This window comes from Ranitomeya imitator, chromosome 3 (genome assembly GCF_032444005.1).
Source record: "Ranitomeya imitator isolate aRanImi1 chromosome 3, aRanImi1.pri, whole genome shotgun sequence".
Lineage (NCBI taxonomy): Eukaryota > Metazoa > Chordata > Amphibia > Anura > Dendrobatidae > Ranitomeya > Ranitomeya imitator.
In genome coordinates this window covers 260,054,239-260,077,409 of record NC_091284.1, presented here as the reverse complement: position 1 = coordinate 260,077,409, position 23,171 = coordinate 260,054,239, and the positions used below count along the sequence as shown (strand labels likewise).

Here is a 23,171-nt window from a genome sequence, read left to right as displayed (position 1 = left end):
ATTGCATGGCACTTGCTGAAAGTGTGTTGTAGGTCAGTTCTTTGGTGCCAAGTGTGGAAGTTGTATTGTTTTTAACATTACTTCTGCAAATATCGGAAACATGCAGATGTGAAAGAGGTCTGAGTATTAAGAAATAGGAATCAGTTAGTTAGGACCCATCAGTTCAAAGGCTACCGTGATGTGGTTGATGGGCATGCTTATATTAGCCCATCGGTGTACTATGAACGTTGATTTCTTAAATTTTACACTTCTGTAAAAATAAACACAAAAAATTTGGGTACACAAAAAGGCTTTTATTTCTGTTGTACCTATTAGAATTATTTAAAATGAAGGCTTAGCTAAGCCCAAGAGATGATTAAAAACGTTTCATACCAACCCATCAGATGTAAAATTACTGTGAAAATACCTGATGGGCACACAAGTATGCGCCAGTATGGGTACTAAGAGCCTTTCCACATAATAATGAAATATTTTAAAATGTCATAGAACATACCAATATACATAGTTATTGATACATATTATTTATTATTTACATTATTGTTCTTAAGCAAAGAACCGTTGTTGTGGCATTTGCCACAACACGCAAAGTTGTCGTCTGATGTCTTTCATCCCTCCCCTCATAAGCATGTTCATGGATCCTGTGTAACTGTACCTTAAATAACAAGAATTGTCAAGAGCTGGTGAATGCAGCCATTTTTTGTTCTTTCTTACTATTATTTATTAATTGTATTATTCTTACATTTGAATAAATAAAGTATATATGGATTCTAGACTCCCGATTCTTTAGAATCGGGCTGCCATCTAGTAATTTATAAAAGATGAGAGATGTTTTGTTTTGTTACTCTCCAAAATAAAAATGTTTGGAATTGAAAATTGTGTGATTATTTCCTTGCGTCGGGAGAGCGGGGGGAGGTATTAAGTTACGGGCAATCACTGATAACATATAACAAAAATATGGAGAACCTCAGCACTGACACCGACAATTAAATAGATTATTCTTGCTTGCAAAAAATAGATTTATCAGATCCAGCACCAAGAATAAGGAACAGATAACATCCAAGGTTTTGACCTGCCAGAGGTCTTTGTCAATGACATTTGTTGGTGTGCTGGCTGGCTGCATGGAGGTAACTGGCATTGGTTTGCAGCCAGGTGTATACTGATGCCATTTCCCGAGCACACTATTTTTTGACAGCAAAAATATTCTATTTAATTTATGTCAGTTCTGGGATTCTCTATATTTATGCTACGGAATTCCAATCCTTTCTTCATAGCACGACCACTTTCATAGCAGCTTGCCAGCTTCCTGTTATCTATATGATAACGTATGACGTCACAAATCTTCAGTCATGCAGTTTAAGAGCGAAAGTAGTCAAGCTATTCAATTTTATATATATATATAATTTGAAAAGTTGGTCATGTTTATAAAAATATATAAAAGATTTTAGAAAGGGGACAAGAGAATACAGTGTGTACAATCACAATAAATAAAAGGGATAAACAAAAGAAAATTGGATGTCATGGAAATGGCTAAGATGTTAAGGAAATGGTTCCTACTGGAAAATGGTGCAGCCCAAACAGTGATCTGTATCTTCCAGCACTGACAATGATTGTAAGTCACATCTGGTTTTTAGCAGGTACAACCCACACCTGTAAAGAAAGAAAATATGGATCCAGCTCCAGGAATAAAATGTAAAAACTTTATTAGTTCACATTAAAATGCTGCAGAGACATGACCGGCATAGTGGGTAAAGGAGAGCAACCAGCACCCGACTGGACGCGTTTCGAGCAACAAATGTGCCCTTAGTCCTCAGTATGAACCCACACCTACCTACCTCTCCTTGGTGACAACATCACCTATAGGCAGATAAATGGGATGCGGCTCAGGTAATAAGCCGGAGGTCCCACGCGGGAGATAATAATGTCATAATTCCGATTATGATTTTAACTTTCTATAGATAGCTATAAAAAATACACTGGCCATAAAAAAGCAACATTCATAACTGCTATATGGTGACATTCCATTTGCCGGTAGTTATTTTGAAGACAAGAAGAGTATCCAAACAAGAGAAGAAAAGTCTCACTTCACTTCACTTATCCTCTTGTACAAACTTTAAGTCTGCTCTCCATCAAATAACCCACTTCAATTACCTGGTCACAGTAGGAGATCTTAAAGCAACAGGGGTTGGATATAGTGATATCTCTTTTTCCCTTTGCAAGTTATAATGAAGGCATGCTTTTGTGCTCAAAAGTAAAGTGACAGGTCCCCTCTTAGGAGCTGATTTTAAAGATTAGTCCTACTTTGCATTACTTTTACAGTATAACAGTTATACTTACCAGTCATTGTCTTCTGTTCTTCCCAGTTTCTCTCCCATACCCATCAGTCATCTTGTGACTGCAACTTCTGACTGAGTGGAAGACAGAGGTAACGGTCACAAGCTCTCAATGTAAGGCTATGGGAGCCTTGTTCTCCTTGCTCTCATAGACTTACTTGGAGTATTGACTACTGGCATTTAGCAAACACTGGAGCAAACTGGCAGGTTACAACCCACATGAGAGGACCAGACAGGCACCAATAAAAGATGAAGATGGCGGCGGATGAGTATATTACAAGGGGCAGGGAAATTACTTTAGTGACACCACTCCAGCAGTAAAATAAAAATGCTGGAGTGATGCTTTAAAGTGAACACTACTTTCTATTCCCTATATATACACTGCATACTGTGAAAAGTTTAACATGATAAAACTTGTGAAAAGTCTTCTTTAAACATTAAAGAAGTTAAAAATAGTGATGTGAGATAAGTCCTATTGTTTACAGCATTATTTTATCCTTTCTCTGGTTCTATTTTTAATTTTATTCAGCTATTCCAGCAGATTAAGTTACCTTTGGGCAAAAACATGTTATATATATTAAACATTACGACGAGTAAAAGCATTCAGTCACTATAGGATTGAAAAGTTGCGTCTAGTAATACCAGTAATGCTGAATAGAAGTATAACTAAAGTAATACTTTGCTAGCTCTGCACTAATTTAAATTGTGAAATGATTATAAGTAAATTAAACTTTTTTTTAATCAATTATATACCTAGTCCTAAATGAAAAACTATAAATAGTTCAGTAGATTTTCATTTACCTAATTTTAATTTATCTAATTTGCTTTTGTGTTAATTAATTAACTAAATCAATCTATTGGTACAAAAACAATGCAAATTGCTAGAACATTTTTGCAACAAATTATGTGTTGTTTCTAATTCTTTTGTTTGTTATCTAATTCTTATTCTAATAATTCATATACTTTCTACTTTTCATTTATTACAGTTCTTTATCCTCATTTTGCTCTTATTCACTGTGGAACTTGTTGGAATTATCCTTGCTTTTACCTATCAGAAAATGGTAAGTTAACAATTTGAGAAAGGTTGCACAATTTTGTCAACTGCTTACCTATAACTCTAGTTCCTTGCTTTTCAGATTAAGCAAGAACACTTTCTGCTTGAGTTGCAGAGGTATTACGAAGGAGACAATTCTTCACAAGTTTTTAGCCAGTCTTGGAACACCATTATGATTGCAGTAAGATTCACTAAAGGCTGTTTCTAAGAATAATAACATTAATTTTAAAATAAGGTTCAATTTAAAATTAAAGGCCACATGTCTTAAATGGGTGATCCGAAACTAACACTGATTTAATACAAATTATCTGTTTAATCTAATAATCTAATTGCTTTTGTAATATACTTTAAAATGTCCTACTGTTTCTTCTCTCTCTTGATGCCTATTCATTTGAGAATCCCGAGTGTCAAACAAAATGTCATCAGGGGGCAGAAGCCGCAGCCTCTATCTCCACCTAAAACAAAGCATCACCCGAAACAGACATCACTTTCGGGGGAGGGGCTGGACTTTGTATTTTCTCCTCTTTGGTTCCCTCTTTACGATGCACACTGCCAGTGCTCTTTTGCCAGCTTGTCACTTCTCATCAGAGCTGGCAAGGGACTAATGCTCAGTAGAGCGGGGACTAGCCCAGCCCCTGAAACAGATGTCATGTGAAGACAGAGTCTGCGGCAGATGACTCATTTGAGTATCCCTATCTATAAATATCAAAAGACTGACCGTCACTTACAAACAGAGAATGGGTGTGAACAGGTGCAAGCTAAGAGTAGCCACCTCCATATATAAATAACAAAGCTGCTCTCTAACACTATAGCATGCAAACATGAAATATCTGAAATTGGAATTGCATCACTGCTCTAGGAAGTACATTAGAATGAAAATACTTTGCACTTAAATTGGCCAACTCAGGTCTGCCCAGCAGCCAAAGACAAGGCAATTCTCTTTGCTGGGAATCTAACCTAACCTGTGTTTCCTCTCCTGGGCTGACTAACCTATAATAATATGGATAGGTAGGATCCTGCTGCGATTATAGCCACCATAAGATGATGGGTGGAATGCTCAGTCAGAAGGCCTGTGTATAAATATCAAAGACTATCACTTCCAAACAGAAAATGGGTGTTTGCAAGTTATAGCATTACAGAGTCCAGCTTTATTTGTTCCTTTGAGTATCCCATCATGCACTGGGGATGCTCAAACAAAATATCAAACAGGAAGTTGGTAAAAAAGATAAAGCAGTTGGGTGGTGACAGAGGCTGCAGAAAACTTCTCGTTTGAGTATCTCAGCATGCACTCGGGATTCTAAAACAAAATGTCATCAAACAGGAAGATTGTAAAAAAAAAAAAAATTGAGGGAATGGTAGGGAATTTTTATTTAAAGAATATTAGAAAAACAATTTGATTATTACATTAAACAAACATTTAGGATTAAATCAGAGTTAGCTTTGGACCACTCCTTTCATTTTGCACTGTTTTACTTGCATCTGGATTTCAAGATTTCTGCATGCGGACATTCATTCGATATTTTTATTATTTACTTCAATATATCATGTGTAAATGAGGCACACATGTATTCAGCTAGTGAGAGTGATAGTACTGATAAGTGATAAGAAAAGTGCCTTGTAGCAAGCCATGCACTATTGTGGTCATCAAATGCTAGCTAAAATTTACCTTCACTCAAAGTTTCCCATGGAATGAGGGCATGCAGAGACTTTGAAAATTATGAAAGTTAGGTATATAAAATATATTAAAAAAAAACAACTTACTATATCACAATAGTATACACTCAAATTCATAATATACCTTTGCATTTTCCTAAACATTTCCACTATGTCACTCAGCACTTTATACTCCCTGGAACCTTCATGCAGTTTATGATTTAACCCCAGGCCACAGTTTTCTAATCTGATGTTTCACTTTATGTGGTAATAACTCTGGAATGATTCTGCTTATCCCAATGATTCAGAGGTTGTTTTTTCAAAGCATCATTTGTTATTTTATTGGTAATATTAGGTCAATATTATTTGAGTTTTATTCATAAAAATATCAGAAATTTAACAAAAAAAATTAAATGTAGCAATTTTAAACTTAGAGTGCCCTTTAACCTCTTTACGACCAATGACGGACATAGCATGTCATGAACGGGTGTCAGTTCCCGCATTATGACGTGCCATGTCTGTCATGTTTTAAAACTCACTGCGTGTAAAACATTGACTGTTGAGTGGCACAGGAAGAGGTGTGGGGACCTATGTCAGTGGTCCTCACACTCAGGACACTGTGATGGGTCAGTCAATCTGACTGATAATCACATCATGATCACGCAGGAGGTGCTGAAATATCAGCACCTCCAGCCTGAACACCGCAAGAGCTCAACACTGTGAACAGCCGAGCTCCTGCAGTAACAGCCAGGGATGGCGCCATCACTGTCCCTGACTGCTTAACCCCCTAAATATTGCGATTGATAAAAATCACGTGACGACCCCGGATCATCAAGCTACAGAAAGATTATGAGAACATAGTCAGAGCATGGTCAAGGTGCTTGTCACGCTGTGAATGTCTTGAGTAAGGAAGGTGGGCTGCAAACTGTCCCTCGAGCTGGGACATTAATTATCCATGTCCCGGGGATACTCTTAACAGTAGGGAGACCCAAGTCTCTGACCTTACTATGCTCCTGTAAAAACTCTAATGTGTTCCCTCTCCCACCCCATGAGGCATGGAATAGAAATGAAAGGTAAACCAGACACAAAGTTAAACTAGGGATAATAGAAAACCTCTGTGGTGCCCCTGAAGGTCAAGCCGCCACAGAGGTGCTGCATCTCAACCAGAGGTGTGGTACCCCAACTTTCTGGTAAGGAGGGGACACTACAAAGAACCCTAACACTTGCACCTAACACCAGACCTCCCCAGGCCAGGGAGAGATTAGGTAGAGGGAGTGGGTGAGGAGTTGTCAGGGGAGACAGGAGGGAGGAGCAGAGGAGTCTGTGAGGAAAGACAGAGCTGAGCAGATGTGGGAGTCTGCAGCTTCTGTGAGTGGAACGAAAGAAAAGAAGCTCCCAGGAAGAAGGGGTTCCTGGGGCACGGGAAGTGCGGAAGCCACCCGTGGGACCTGTATCCAGAAGTGAAGGAACCAGGCTCCAGTAGGGGAACTGGCCCCTGAATTATTGGGAAAACTTCAGGCTCCAGCTAACAACCCGGAGGCTGCTGTGACTGTAGGTGCAGCAATCAAGCAATCACAATTGCACAGACTTGCCAAACAGGTAAACACAGAGGGTCCAGGGGACAGAGAGTACATCACCCGACAAGACCTGCGTTCACTGGCTTGGGACACTGGGTGGCAAGTGCAGGGCAGGAGAGGAGGTAGCCAGCACAGAAAGATGGCCAGAAAAGGCTTACAAAAAAGGGTTCTGGACAGGAGCCCTGAGTTGCTGGGCCACCCTCCTGAAGGACACAGCACCCCTGCAAATACCTTATCTTGCTGTGTCCTTCCAGTTATTTCTTGTGATGCCTGTCCAGCACAACCACCACCACTAACAGAACTTTACAATTCCCTTTTGGGCTGCCCTGGGGACTAAGCTCAACCTGTAGGGAGCTGTACCAACCTGCAGCAATACCATCAACCCCAGTGGTCCCCTTCAAGCAGTGTCGGCCATCCATGGCTGAGTACCACAGGTGGCGTCATGAATATTTTCCCTTTAACCCCCTTACAAACTTTATTCCCATTTCCCATCTTTTATTATTTTAATTTCACCACCCCTTTAATTGGACACCCAGGGCCACGGACTGGGTCACTGCTGCTGTGACCTTCCCCTTGAAGAACTGTGTCTGGCCCGGTACCGAGTATCCCATGGCCCAATGGGGCACTCCACCTCTATCATACAAAAGCACTTATCAACAATAAGGAGGAGGATAGAGACAGGGATGCATAAACTAAATCAGAAACGGGAATAAGAGATAAACACACATGCACAACAGCAACCTACAGAACACCAAAACTCCAACTCCAAACTTCAACTACTTAGCTTTAGTACACAGCACAGGAAGATGAATCTGGAATAGCAACAACAAACCTTGTTTCAGCACAGCGTCTCCTAAGAGTTTCTTGAGAGTCAGCAGAAGTTGCAAGGTTTATTACTGGGACCACCTTATAAGAACCAATAACCCTAGGATCTAAATTCTAAGAGGGAACCTTCAGTTTAATATTTTTGGTGGATAGCCATATTAAATCATTCACTCCTAGGTCCGAACCTGACAATAGTTTCTTCTCAGCCAAATGTTCATATTTGTCCTCCATGATCTTTAAATTATTCTGAAACCCTTCCCACACAGATGAGAGCAAAGAAGACCATTTTCCTCTCCAGGAACCCCCAAAGACTCATCTTTACTGAAGGTACAGAATTATGGATGGTAACCATATGCGCCAAAAATGTCGACTTACAAGTGGACTCACTAAAATGATTGTTTAATGCAAACTCAGCAAGTGGTAAAAAAAGACTAATCCTCCTGGTTATTTGACACAAAACATCTGAGGTTAGTTTTCAAACTTTGGTTTAGACGTTCAGTCTGGCCATTAGTTTGTGAATGGAAAGCTGAAGAAAAGGATAGATGTATGCCTAAATGAACACAAAATGCCCTCCAAATTGGGTCCCGGATTTGACAGCACACTGGAGGGAACCCAGTGAAGTTTCACGATCTCAGTGATAAACACCTGAGCCAGTGTCTTGGCATTAGGGAGAGAAGGTAACGCAATACAGTGACCCATTTTACTAAATTTATCCACCACAACTAAGATAGCAGTTTTACCAGAGGACAGAGGAAGATCAGTAATGAAATCCATGATAAATGAGTCCATGGTCGGTCAGAAATGGTAAATGGGAAAAGACACCCAAAAGGACGAGTATGCAGGGTCTTGGAACGCGCATAGACAAAAACACGAAGAAACAAAAGCCACAAAAGACAACTACATCTTTACACAACCTTGGCCACCAAAATCAATGACGAAGGAGGTCCAAAGTCACCTTATTATCTGGGTGACCAGATAGAACCGAGTCATGATTACAGATGAGCGAACTCTACAAGGTTCAGTTTGTCCCGATGTTTGAAGAATGTGTTCTCCGGACGGTTCGTCGAACGAACCCGAACCCCATTGAAATCAATGAGAGGCAACACCAAACATATAGACAACACATTGAGGGGGACGGGCAATAAAGCTTCCCAAAACAGTTCAAATTAGGGGCAGACACCAGGAAAAGTAGCATAAGTTGACCCAGAGTGCAAATAGTATAAATGTGCAGCATGGATGCATGGAACAGGGCTTAGACCAGCATTACTAACTGAAACATTGATCAGTAACAGGTGGATGAGTGACAGATGCAGGCCTCGTGCTCCAAGAGGTCTGCAAAATTCAGGCAAACCACAAAAATTTCCAAAAATTAGGGGCAGATAACAGGAAAAGTGGCATCAATTGACCCACAGTAGAAATTTGATAATAGCACAGCAGAAGTCAGGCACGGACCATGCATCATGCATATCAGGATCTGGGCCAGGATTTAGAGTTTTGAATGGATGTTTCAGTTAAGACTAGGTAGGCAAGGGACCGGTGTAAGCCTTTTTTTCATGGAGCTCTGATACCTCTTTCAACAGCTCCCTGCTGTTTTGCTCAGCCACACTCAGTTGGCCCAATTATCAGCTTGGTAGAACATTAATGTTAGAAAAATATAAGGATAGTAACACAGGTAGTTGACTGATCAATTGACCCACAGCAGAAACTTTAATAATGGTACAGAAGCAGTCAGCCATGGGCTATGCATGAGGTATCAGGGTCTGGCCAGCATTTAGAGCTTTGAATTGAAGTATCAATTAAGATGGGGTGAGTAAGGGAGCGTTGTAAGCCTTCTTTGCTGGGAGCCCCGATACCACATGTAACAGCTCAAATTGTTTTTTTTCACAACCACACTCAGGTGACACAAACATATCGTCTTGGTAGAGCACTAATGTTAGAAAAATGTAAGGATAGTAACACAGATAGTTGATGGAAAGTAAGTGCAGGCCTGACAGTCTGGAATTCCTACTGCTTCAGGCAATACACATGAAAGAGACCCAACTTGGAGTCTACACATTTCTAAAAATTATTGTTACACACCACTAAACTAGCATAAATTTTCCCACAGTAGAAGTAGTATAATGGAGCTCTGACACCCCTTCCTCTACATGCAACCCACCAGATGGAGAGCCAACGGTATGATTATTATTTATTGTTATTTTTGTTATAGCGCTATTTATTCCATGTGAAAAGGTTTATACATGATAAAAGCAAGTACAATAATCAAAAACAATGAAAGTCGCTGACTGGTACTGGAGGAGAAAGGACCCTGACTATGAGAACACACAGTCTACCATGGGTGGGTGAGGATACAATAGGTGAGGGTAGCGGTGCTTGTGCAGCGGTATGGTGGAACGATGGTTAATGTAAGTTGAAGGCTTGTTGGAAGAAGTGTTTTTCCAGGTTCATTTTGAAGGTTACCATTATAGGCGAGAGTTGGATATGTTGTAGTAGAGAGTTCCAGAATGGAAGGGATGTAAGGGATGTAAGGGAGAAATCTAGTATGCGATTTTGGGAAGAGGAGATAATAGGGTAGTAGAGAAGGAGATCTTGTGAGGATCAGAGGTTACATGCAGGTAAGTACCAGGAGACTACATCACAGATGTATGGAGGACATAGGTTGTGGATGACTTTCTATGCCATGGTTAGGGTTTTGAACTGAAGTCCCTGGGTAATGGGGAGCAAGTGAAGGGATTGACAGAGAGGAGAGGCTGGGGGATATTGGGGGGATAGGTGAATTAGCCGGGTAGCAGATTTTAGGATAGATTAGAGAGATGCGAGACTAGTAGAAGGGAGGGCACAAAGCAGGAGCTTGTTGTAGTTGAGGCAGGAGATAATGAGTGCATGGACTAGGGTTTTTGCAGAATCTCCATTAAGGAATGTACGGATCCAGGAAATATTTTTGAGTTGTAGTCGGCAGGAAGTGGAAATGTCAAGGATATGTGTTTTAAAGGAGAGATCAGAGTCCAGGGTAACCACAAGGCAGAAAGCTTATGGGATGCACTAATCTTCACCTTGTAGAGGAGGACCAGAAAGAGCATGTGCTCTAGTGGATGGCAAGCGGCCTCCCCTCCTCTTCCTCCACCTTAACATAAAACACAGTACAGTCCTCAGAGGTGGCACCACAATTACCCTTGTTTCCCCAATGTCAAAACTCTCGAACTGCCAAACTGACTGTGGGGAACCACAGATGTGCGATTCTGTAGAGTTGTTCACACATCCATGGGCATCAGAGGACTGCTTCAAAGATTGACAGACTCATGAGGAGAAAAGCTTCTGCACCGATGCACAAATTTTTTTCAGTTGGATCCAGGGCCGGATGAAGTTGGGTCCGAGCAGAATTCGAACCCTTGTCATCAGACGTTAACCCCGGTGGTGGAGGTAATCCTAATGAGAGTCAGATACCTGAAGCGCAAGCGGAGTTTACTGTGATATCAGGGCAGGAAAAGGAGGAGGCTAACTATCAGGGCGAGGAGTGGGAGAACAGAGTTGATGATGATCAGGTTGTAGATCACACTTGTTTTGAACTCAGGCATGCAGCTGAGTAGCTCAGCAGAGGAGGTGGAGGAGGAGGAAGACGAGGAAGTTACATTGCAGCAATGATGTCCTGTCTGCAGTTTTCTTGGCGGCAAGGTGTATCGGGGTCTACCAAGCTGGGGTACCTCTTTCAGTACCACCCCGCGTTTCAGGAGGTCCACTCTTCTTTGGTTGGAGTCTGAATGAAGGACGCTGGCTGGAATTGCTTGGTTACATGGGCGCATATAAAAGATCACTGCTTCTCCACGTATTTCCAGTCTGACAAAAACTTTACTCACAGGACACAGAATATATCACACAGATACAGAGGGCAGGCCAATAGAAAAGCGGCAGGCCAGACATACATTACAATAGCCGCAGGTGGCCAGAGGCTGCTAATATTTACTGTGGGAATTACAAAGGTGGGGGAGGAAAAAAGGGGAATATCGTGTCCCCTTTGCCCAGGGGCGCAGCCTGTGGGCTGATGCATTAGGGACATGCATCTCACATGGAACCTATTATACATACATATAACTGCACAACATATTCTGGGTGCTGAGTGGTTCTGTAACACGTAACACAAGGGTTGTCTAGCCTGGGTCTTTTTTGAGACCAAAAATGATGACCCAACTCACGTTATCTGCCAACTTTGTAAAAAATACTCAGTTGAGGGAAAAATTGCAATAATTTGACTACTACATGTAAGAACCGGTACCTTATTCACAGTCCAGCAGTTTGTTGTATTCTCCCTACTCCACCCTCTCTCAGCACAGCAGCCAGCTCTTGTTCCCATAGTTTTGGTTATGTGAAAGATTGTATTCTCTTAGGGTGGTTTCACACTTGCGTTTTTGTCTGCAGCGTTTTTTTTCCCTATCTTTAACCTTGAAAACGCATGCGTTTTTTTGTGTACGCCTTTGGTCGCGTTTTTTGACGCATGCGTTTTTTTACTGCATGCGTTCATTTTCTGAAATGCTACTTGTAGTATTTTTAGAAGCGTTTTTTGGACCAAAAAAAAACGCATGCGTTTTCATGCGTTTTTTTTTGGGTCAAAAAATACATTGGAGTCAATGGGGACGCATGCGTTTTTTGGTGCATGCGTTTTTTGCGGTAAAAAACGCATGCGTTTTTTTTATTAAATAACCAGAAAACACACTGATATGCCACCCCCCAACATAAAGGTGATAAAGGGAACCTAACCCTACCCCTAACCCTACCCCTAACCCTACCCCTAACCCTAAGGGATCCTAACCCTAACCCTACCCCTAACCCTAACCCTACCCCTAACCCTAACCCTAAGGAATCCTAACCCTAACCCTACCCCTAACCCTAACCCTACCCCTAACCCTAAGGGATCCTAACCCTAACCCTAACCCTAATCTCTTTACGGTTAGGGTTAGGGGTAGGGTTAGGGTTAGGGGTAGGGTTAGGGTTAGGATCCCTTAGGGTTAGGGTTAGGGGTAGGGTTAGGGTTAGGGGTAGGGTTAGGGTTAGGATCCCTTAGGGTTAGGGGTAGGGTTAGGGTTAGGATTAGGATCCCTTAGGGTTAGGGTTAGGGGTAGGGTTAGGGGTAGGATCCCTTTAGGGTTAGGGTTATGATCCCTACCCCTACCCCTACCCCTATCCCTAACCCTATCTGTTTCTGTTTATAGTGGGTTTTTTATTTTTTTTTGATGATTGGCAGCTGTCACACATTTCTCAGCATGTATTTAAAAAACGCAAACGCATGTAAAAACGCATGTAAACGCGTCAAAACGCCGCGTTTTTTTCACCACATGCAAAAACGCATGCGTCAAAAAAACGCAGCGTTTACACGCGTTTACATGCGTTTTTTCACCATGCTTTTTTTGCGTTTTTTACCGCAAAAACGCACCCCAAAAAACGCCAATGTGAAACCAGCCTTACACATTGCAAAGCTAATAGCTTTAACTTCACCATCTCCAATCTGTTGGCCACGGAAATTCTGCTTTTCTGCCTGGTCTATACAGACGCTTTCTGAAAGCTGATGCCCGTCGCAGTTACCCAGTTCCAGTTGTTGAGTCGCCATTACTTCTCTGAGAAAGCTGTGCCTGCCCTACACCAGAATGTTGCAAACAACATCACTTGTTCCTTGAAAAAATCAATGTCTGCCAGGCTGCATTTCACCACGGACACCTGGACGAGCAAGCATGGCCAGCAGCCTTACATCTCGTTGACTGGGCACTGGGTGACTCTGGTGGCTGTGGTGTCAGGTGGTGAAGGGGCTGCCCCACAAGTCTTAGAATCACCAAAGCTTGAAGGGCGCTGAGTAATGGAGAAGTAAACCACTGTACAGTAGATGATAGAGAACTAAACTACTATATAACAAGGGTTAGAGAACTAAACTACTAAACACCTAGTGCTGGATAACTAAACCACTACACAGAAAGAGATGGTGAACTAAACCACTAGACACCATGGTGTCAATAAACACCAAGTCTTGGAATTTCCAAGGCTTGTGGGACAAACCTCTTTATTTAATCACTTTTTCCATTGCTTCTATCTCCTCCATATAATCTAGGGCCTCCACCTGCACCATCAACCTTTCCCTTAATGAGACATTCGTTCCAACAATGCAGTGCCCAAACAGTAGTTTTTTCCACATAAGGAGTATACTCAGGAAAAATTGCACAACACATGTTGGGTTGCTTTTTCGTCTGTAACACTTGTGAAAATAAAAAATTTTGGCTAAAAGAATATTTTTATGAAAAAAGTTAAATGCTCATTTTTTCCTTCAACATTGTGGGGGTGCAGTTTTTAGAAAGGTATCACTTTTGGGTATTTTCTGTTATATAAGCCCCCCAAAGCCACTTCAAATGTGATGTGGTTAGGGATGACATGCTCAGTGACACTCAGATATGACTCAAGTATCTGGGTGCTCAGATGTGCTCGGCACTTGAAGAGCATTGTCTGATGCTCGAATGTAATGCTCGAATCCCAGCCACGCATGTTTGGCGCCTGTTACACAGCCAGTAAACATGCGGCGATTGCCTGCCAGTCACTATAATGCCAAAGCCATAACTAAACAGAGTTCTCTAGTGTTGATACTGGTGCTGATATTGAACCATTATACTAGCAGTCCTTCTAAGGGCTAATCCTGTGCATTGCTGTTTATATCAGATACATTTTGCATTTAGCCTAGGGACTGTTGAAGAAGCAGGGAGAGGGGCAGAACACTATCGCAAGGCAGGGCTTAAGGCTTTGCAGTCCAATATTAAAGATATAGCTGCTGCACATGATGCCATTCTTTTTTTAGGGGGTGAAAAAATTGACTGTATTGTCATCCGTACAGATAAACGTGCTTAGTGTTATAGGTGCTTCACACAAAATTATAAAATCATCAAAAAGTTAATTTTTTTCAGATCTTCAATACAAAAAGTGAAACTCATATATTACTATATATTACTGTATATACTCTTGTAAAAGTCGACCTGAGTATTAGCCGAGGCACCTAATTTTTCTTCGAAAAATAGGAAAACGTATCGACTCGAGTATAAGCCGGGTATGCATTGTCCCCTAATCCCTATTCTGGTATTATTATTATTATTATTATTATTATTTGTTATAGCGCCATTTATTCCATGGCGCTTTACATGTGAGGAGGGGTATACATAATAAAAACAAGTACAATAATCTTAAACAATACAAGTCATAACTGGTACAGGAGGAATAAGGACCCTGCCCGCGAAGGCTCACAATCTACAAGGGATGGGTGAGGATACAGTAGGTGAGGGTAGAGATGGTCGTGCAGCGGTTTGGTCGATTGGTGGTTACTGCAGGTTGTAGGCTTGTCGGAAGAGGTGGGTCTTCAGGCTCTTTTTGAAGGTTTCGATGGTAGGCGAGAGTCTGATATGTTGTGGTAGAGAGTTCCAGAGTAGGGGTGATACGCGAGAGAAATCTTGTATGCGATTGTGGGAAGAGGAGATAAGAGGGGAGTAGAGTAGGAGATCTTGTGAGGATCGGAGGTTGCAGGTAGGTAAGTACCGGGAGACAAGGTCACAGATGTATGGAGGAGACAGGTTGTGGATGGCTTTGTACGTCATGGTTAGTGCTTTGTAGTGGAGTCTCTGGGTAATGGGGAGCCAGTGAAGGGATTGACAGAGGGGAGAGGCCGGGGAATAGCGGGGTCACAGGTGGATTAGTCGGGCAGCAGAGTTTAGAATAGATTGGAGGGGTGCGAGAGTGTTAGAGGGGAGGCCACAGAGGAGGTGGTTGCAGTAGTCAAGGCGAGAGATGATGAGGGCATGGACTAGGGTTTTTGCAGATTCATGGTTGAGGAATGAACGGATTCGTGAAATATTTTTGAGTTGAAGTCGGCAGGAAGTGGAAAGGGCTTGGATATGTGGTTTGAAGGAGAGATCAGCGTCAAGGATTACCCCGAGGCAGCGAGCTTGTGGGACTGGGGATAGTGGGCAGCCATTTACTGTAATGGATAGGTTCGTTGGGGGGGTCGCGTGAGATGGGGGAAAGATGATGAATTCTGTTTTGTCTATGTTAAGTTTCAGAAATCTAGCGGAGAAGAAGAGTGAAATAGTGGAAAAACATTGAGGGATTCTGGTTAGAAGGGAGGTGATATCTGGTCCAGAGATGTAGATCTGTGTGTCGTCAGCATAGAGGTGATACTGAAAGCCATGAGATTCTATGAGCTGTCCCAGGCCAAAGGTGTAAATGGAGAAGAGCAAGGGCCCAAGGACTGAACCTTGTGGGACTCCGACAGATAGAGGGCGAGGTGAGGAGGTGGTGTGTGAGTGGGAGACGCTCAATGTCCGGTCTGTTAGGTATGATGAGATCCAGGATAGGGCCAAGTCTGCGATGCCAAGGGATGAGAGGGTCTGTAATAATAGGGAATGGTCCACTGTGTCAAAGGCAGTCGACAGGTCGAGGAGGAGGAGGACAGAGTAGTGTCGCTTGCTCTTGGCGGTTAAGAGGTCATTGGTGACTTTAGTTAGGGCAGTTTCGGTGGAATGGTGTGATCGGAAGCCAGATTGTAGGCGGTCAAAGAGGGAGCAAGAAGAGAGATGGGAGGACAGTTCAAGGTAAACATGTTGTTCCAGTAGTTTGGAGGCATAGGGGAGAAGTGATATAGGGCGATAGCTAGATACAGAGGATGGGTCAAGAGAGGGCTTTTTGAGGATAGGTGTGATTGAGGCATGTTTAAAGCTTGAGGGGAAAACACCAGTTGTTAGTGATAGGTTGAAGTGATGGGTTAGGGTTGGGATGAAGATTGTGGTGAGGTTTGGGATGAGGTGGGATGAGAGCGGGTCAAGTGCACAGGTGGTGAGATGTGATCTTGAGAGGAGAGTGGAGAGTTGATCTTCTGTAATGGTGGAGAAGTTGGTTTTGGAGGTGGAGGGCTGGGAAATCGGGAGGAAGGGCTCTGGGGGTTGTTGACCAAAACTGTCTCTAATGCTATCAATCTTCTGCTTGAAAAATGAGGCAAAGTCTTTAGCGGAGATAAGTGGGGAGGGAGGAGGTGCTGGGGGACGGAGGAGAGAATTGAAGGTGTTGAATAACTGTTTAGGGTTGTGACAGAGAGAGGATATGAGAGATGAGATGAGAAGTAGGTTTGTTTAGCTGTGGCAAGTGTGGTCTTGAAAGTAGTGAGGGACTGTTTGAATGCGATGAAGTGCTCGTTGGAGTGGGATCTTTTCCATCTGCGCTCTGCAGCCCTGGAAGCTCGCCTCAGTTCTTTGGTCAGGCTGGTGTGCCAGGGCTGTCTGTTGATTTTGCGAGCTTTGGTATGTGTAAGTGGGGCAGCAGATTCCAAAGCTACAGCTATTGTGGTGTTATATAGAGCGACAGCGTAATCCGCATTGTGTATGGAACTTATGTCTGTGAGAGGGAGGAGGGATTCAGAGAATGAATGTAGGTCAAGATGTTTAAGATTTCTGCGAGGGTGTGAAAGTTTGTGGGGTGGGGATTGTAGACATGGAGTGGAGAGAGATGAGAATGTGAGAAAGTTGTGGTCAGAGAGTGGAAGAGGTGAGTTAGAGAGGTTAGATAGAGAGCAGAGGCGGGTGAAGATGAGGTCCAGTGTGTGACCGTCTTTGTGAGTGGCTGCAGAGGGCCATTGAGTGAGGCCAAAGGAGGAAGTGAGAGTTAGAAGTTTAGTGGCAGCTGAGAGGGAAGTGTCAATGGGTATGTTGAAGTCGCCCATGATGATAGTGGGGATGTCCGCAGAAAGGAAATGAAGTAGCCAGGTGGTGAAGTGGTCAAAGAAGGTGGTGGCTGGCCCTGGGGGGCAGTAAATGACAGCCAGTTGGAGGTTGGTGGGGGAGTAGATGCGCACAGAGTGCACCTCAAAGGAAGGGAGGGTAACAGAGGGTGGCAGTGGGATTGGGGTGAAGGAGCAGTTATCTGACAGGAGAAAACCAACTCCTCCGCCATGGTATGCATGGTTCCTCATCCCCATCCTTGTCTGCATGGCTCCTTATTCCCATCCTTCTATGCATGGCTCTTTATTCCCATCCTTGTGTGCACGGCTCCTTTTTCCCATCCTTGTCTGCATGGTTCCTCATCCCCATCCTTATATGTAACGCTCTCATGAGAAAAGCATAAAAATATCCTATTTACCTTCCCTGCGTGCCCTCACAGCATCTCGTTCTGGTGCCAGCAGCTCCTGCGGCCAGGCGATCACGTGTCCCTGCTCATTTAGGTAATGAATATTCACCTCTCTCCATGCCTATGGGTGTGGAGAGAGGTGAATATTCATTACTAGTGATGGGTGAGCACTAAAATGCTCTGGTGCTCGTTGCTCGGGTCAAGCAAATTTGAATGCTCGGGTGCTCGACCCGAGCAACGAGCCCAATGTAAGTCTATGGGAAAACCGAGCATTTTTGCAGTGACCCATCAGGGGGTGCTATTAGGGTCTACAAAATGTCTGAACAGTGCTGAAATGACATGGAAACATCATGGGGAATACCTCTGGAAGCATTTCTGACTCCCAGGTCACAGCTGTGAACAATGTTGTCAGAGCCTTACGCCACTTTTACAGGCGCAAAATATAACATACAAAAACAAAACTAAAATGGATTTTCCTGGGAAATACATTAAGAATCATCCTCTCCAGGGTAATGATTTGTAGATAAGGCAAAATAAATAACCCAAAACAAAAAATGCTCCTCCAACACTTGGGCTGTGTTCACACGTAGCGTTTTTGATGCGTTTTTAAACTTTACCATTGCTTTCAACCAAGACAAATGCATTAACTGGGAAATGTAATTTTAACATTTTACAACCTTATTTGGCCATGTGGTGTGTGACACATCATCAGATACATCCTGTTTCATTTATGAAGGAGGGACTCTGAATGTCAAAAAGTCTATTTTTGTAGGTCCAGCAGTTGGCCCTCACTATTCTTAGAGAGCCATCAGCTGGCTATGCTTTGTTGTTCCCATTATTTAACAGTGGGTCCCTTATACTGTTATTGATCACGCAGTGAGTGGCAGGGCTGCCCAAAATCTGGACACACCCCAACAACCCATTGAACAGATATCATGGATCACCACATGCAACCAAGTTTCCCAGTATTCATTTGGTACTCCCATACTGTTTGCTTAAGCATTGAATGCAAGGCCTGTCCTGCCCCAAAGCTACACACACCCCAATAAGCCTTTGAACCGAGGTACTGGCCACATGAAAACCCATTATTAGTCATTTGGTACTCCTATAAAGTTTGCCCATGAAGTGAATGCAAGACCTGCCCCAAATTTGTATGCACCCAATCCCCCTTGGAATAAATGTGGATGATGGCCTCTAAAAAATGTTTTCCCAGTTTAAAGGAGTGGGTCTTCTTTATTTGTAATGCCCAAACACTAAGTGTATGGTCTGACACACATTTCCCCCTGGGAAGTACACTTTAACATACTGTGTAAAGATTTTTTGTACGGGCATCATAAACACCCTTGAAAAAAATAACTTGGCTGTTGCATCACGGAACATGTTCACCCTGGTGATCTAGTGGTGGTGTCGGAAGAGATTGTCCAACGAACTGTGACCTCGGCCCCCAGCGTTTTCAGATGGGAATTTTTTTAATAATTCCGCAACAATGGCCTTCTGGTACTGCACCATTTTAGTACACCTGTCTGACTGTGGAAAAAGAGATTGAAAGTTTTCCTTGTAGCATTGGTCTAGAAGTGTCACCAACCAGTAATGAATGTCACCCAAAATTTTGAGAATATGAGGGTCACGGGAAAGGCAGCGCAACATAAAGTCAGCTATGTGTGCCTGACTGCAAACAGTCTTTAGAAATACCCTGGTTTAGGGAAAGAGGAAAAAGAAACAAATGTGGCACTTCCTCTGAGCGCAATACGTTTTTACCAACAGTTAAAAAAAATTCTTTTAATTGTGGTTATGCTCACCTTTTATCGGTAAGAAATGCACGTTGAGATTCTCAAGGAATCAATTCTTTAGACAACTCTTCTCCGTATGTTGTATAATCCAATAAGGTGTGCAGCTCACTTTGGAGAACTATGTGTTGATCCTGCTTCGGATCCACATAGGTGGTGACTTCAAAGGAAAAATAAACTCCAAGCAAATGTGGCGCTAAGCACCTACGGATTTTTCGAATGCATCCACTTCCAGTGAAAAAATGTTAATAAAAATTCATTTATTTTCTCAAAATAAAAAATAAAATATATTTGTAAAATATTTTTAAAATACAGTACATCGCGTTTTGGCTGCTAATATTACAGTGCAGCCTTCATCAGGTAGCAAAAAACAAAAAAAAAACAGACATACAATAAGCACTATACCAGGGGTGTCAAACTGCATTCCTCGAGGGCTGCAAACAGGTCATGTTTTCAGGATTTCCTTGCATTGCACAGGTGATAAATTAATCACCTGCAGAGAATGATTCCAGCACCTTGTGCAATGCTAAGGAAATCTTGAAAACACGCATGGTTTGAGGCCCTCGAGGAATGCAGTTTGACACCCCTGCACTATACGATATAGTGCTTATTGTATGTCTGTTTTTTTTTTTGTTTCGGTTTTGCTACCTGATGAAGGCTGCACTGTAATATTAGCAGCCGAAATGCGTTGTACTGTATTTTAAAAATATTTTACAAATATATTTTATTTTTTATTTTGAGAAAATAAATGAATTTTTATTAACATTTTTTCACTGGAAGTGAATCTGTAGGTGCTTAGCGCCACATTTGCTTGTAGTTTATTTTTCCTTTGCAGACTGCAAACAGGCAAGACTTCCGTGTCCTCACCAAGAGGATGACTGACCATGCTCTCCTCCTCCTCCCTGTTCTCAGGCCATCCATGCTGAACAGACAGTATGACAGTTGTGCTTGTAGTACCATCTATAGTACATGAAAGTAGCTCCTGTTCTTCCTCCTGCTCATTGTCACCCAATCCATGTTGGGATGACATGGTGCTGGGTTGCATGTTATCACCCTGTATGGTTCCTTGCTGCATCTCATCTTGCTCTGCCTGCAATGCATCCTGTTTCAATGTGAGAAGAGAGCTTTTCAGAATACAAAGAAGTGGGATGGTGACGCTAATAATGGCATCATCGCCGCTTGCCATCTTGGTGCAGTCCTCAAAGTTTTGTAGGATGGTATATATGTCTGACATCCATGTCTACTGCTGAAGTCTTATGTTTCGAGTCTGAACTGAATAATGATGGTGCCATGATCAGCTGCAGCCGCAGATGCGGCAGCCCAGGGCATCAGTTACATCAGGATATGAGACACAGGGAGGACATCAGGACATCAGGGAACAGACAGGATATCAGGACATCAGGGTCCATGAGGTCATCAAGACACAGGCAGGACATCAGGGTACAGGCAGAACATCAGGACATCTGGACCCAGGGTCACCGAGAGACATCAGACAGGAGTCGTTCGGTTCCGGACATGCGACACGACCTACAGGCACCACCAGAGTCATCAGGCTCCAAGCTTCAGACAGCGGTCATCAGGTTCCAGACTGCGGTCGTCAGGCTCCGGGCATCGGACCTAGGAAGGAACTCAAGCATGATGGCGCAAAGACCACTGTACTGGACATGAGCCAGATGGGGTTAACACCGCATGACAGTCAGAGCACAGAGTAGTAAATGCTCAGCAGAAACACCAGTTTCAAGAGACTCAAAGTCACTGAGAGTGAGGCCCCAGATGCAGAGGGATTCCAAGAACATAATCACAACAAACACAGTTCAGACAGGTTCAGGTACAGAACAGGTACAGGATCAAGGATTCGGGCCTGGATATACCGCCTCCAAGACAGGCGCCAGAACAGGACAAAACAGGAATCAAGGCAAGGACTTTGGTACCAAAAAATAAACAGGAGAGGTGCAGGAATACAAACACACATAGCAAAGTTCAGGAGCTTTGTGAGTAGCTCAGGCCCCACCCATAGGGCAGGAGAACTTTATATACGAGCTGCCCCTCAACAATTGGCTGGGGACAGCATTTAAAGTACACACCCTAACCCTGATAAAAGCAGGGGAGGTGTGGCTGCGCACGCCCTAAGCACAAACAGAAACCATTACAGCACAAACAGTGCAGGATCTGAGGCTCAGTTCACCTGACTGAAACTGTATGCACTCAGCCATGTGGAAAGTCATGCACCAGCTGCAAATGACCTCACAACCCGCGGACAGCTTCACAGCAGCAACCAGGGACCGCACTTGAGGAAGGTATGAAGCAGGGCAAATACCTAAATACCCATGTACGACTGCGCAGCAGAGCAGGGAACTGAGAGGGCTCAATCCAAGTAACAGACAACAGTATCCCAGCTCAAATTAGGGGGAAAAGAGTAAAGGGTTAAAGCAATTATATGCATTGTCACGCCGAAAACCAGATACAGACAGAACGGTGTGACATTATCCCCTCTTCAAGCCCCTCTTCTGAAGTCCCCTCCCAAAAAAATAATACACAGAAACTTTTCTTGGGAAAGGCGGTAAGTGCCAGTTCACAAGCAGCAGAGTTCATTGCTCCAGAAATCCACACCGCTTACCAAGCGCAGGGTTGAGCAATCTAGTCCACTACCAGCTGGGATCCGAGCCATATCATCTGCTGGCCAAGCGGGGCATGGAAACAATCCTACCATCCATACATGCTCAGCTGAGTCTGAGGCCGGAGCTTCTGTCACGGTCAGCTGCCACAGAATCCGGGTCTCTGACCTCTCCTAGTTCGGGTAGTCCCGGGTTCCCCACTGCGGTCTAAAGGGTCCGTATTGCATCCCTGGGGGACATGCACCCCACGCCTTCCGAGGTTGGTCGGCTTGGGGGCGTCTATGGGCTGGGCCGCATCATTGGCGGCCGCAGCTGACCATGACAGATGGCCTTGTTAATGGTGGTAGTCAACAGCTGCCCTCTTCTGCTCACAAATCCTTTCCAACATATGCAGTGTAGAGTTCCAATGCGTGGGGACATTACACACCAGTTGGTGAGCCTGAAGCTTCAAGCGCTGCTGAAGCACGGCAAGGGTGGTGGGAGCTGTAGCTGACTTTCTAAAATGGGCACATAGGCAGCGTATTTTCACAAGCAGATCTGGCAGCTCCTGGTAGCTTTTGAGAAACCATTGTACAAAAAGGTTAAGCACATGGGCAAGGCATGTTAGATGTGTGAGCTCGCCTCAGAGCCGCCACCAGGTTCCGTCCTTTGTCACACACGACCATGCCTGACTGTAGGTTCAGCAGTGTCAGCCACAGAACTGCCTGCTCTTTCAGAGCTGTCCACAACTCTTCAGCATTGTGAGGTTTGTCACCTAAGAACATTAGCTTCAGCACAGCCTGTTGCCGCTTGGCTGAGGCAGTACTGCAGTGCTTCCAGCTTGTGACTGATGTGGTAATTTCGGAGATGGAGGATGAAGCGGAAGAGGAGGAGGTGCAGGAGCTGTAGACTGTGGGGGTAACCCTGATTGATGCAGAGCCCATAATCCTTGGCATCGAGAGGACGTGTTCCATCCCAAGGTCCAACTGGGTCCCGCCTTCCACTTTGCTAACTCAGTGTGCCGTCAGCGAGATGTACCATCCCTGCCAACAAGCACTTGTCCACGTGTCCGTTGTTAGGTGAACATTCCCAGTAACAGCATGCTTGAGGGCCTGGGTATTGCTGTGGGACATGTGCTTGTGTAATGCTGGGAGAAATAGTGGCAGCTGGGGACCATGTATCTTGGGACGGTCGCCGCCATCAGGTTGCAGAAAGATTTA

At 43.6% G+C, this 23,171-nt stretch overlaps 1 protein-coding gene across 1 annotated transcript in view; it reads left to right on the top strand.

Moving 5' to 3' along the window:
* Positions 1-23,171, top strand: part of LOC138672041 (tetraspanin-18-like) — a 160,576-nt gene that overhangs the window by 90,712 nt on the left and 46,693 nt on the right. The window contains exons 6-7 of the mRNA XM_069760120.1: positions 3,317-3,391; positions 3,467-3,565. Of these exons, the coding sequence (XP_069616221.1) occupies positions 3,317-3,391; positions 3,467-3,565 (174 nt within the window). The remainder of the gene's footprint in view (positions 1-3,316; positions 3,392-3,466; positions 3,566-23,171) is intronic.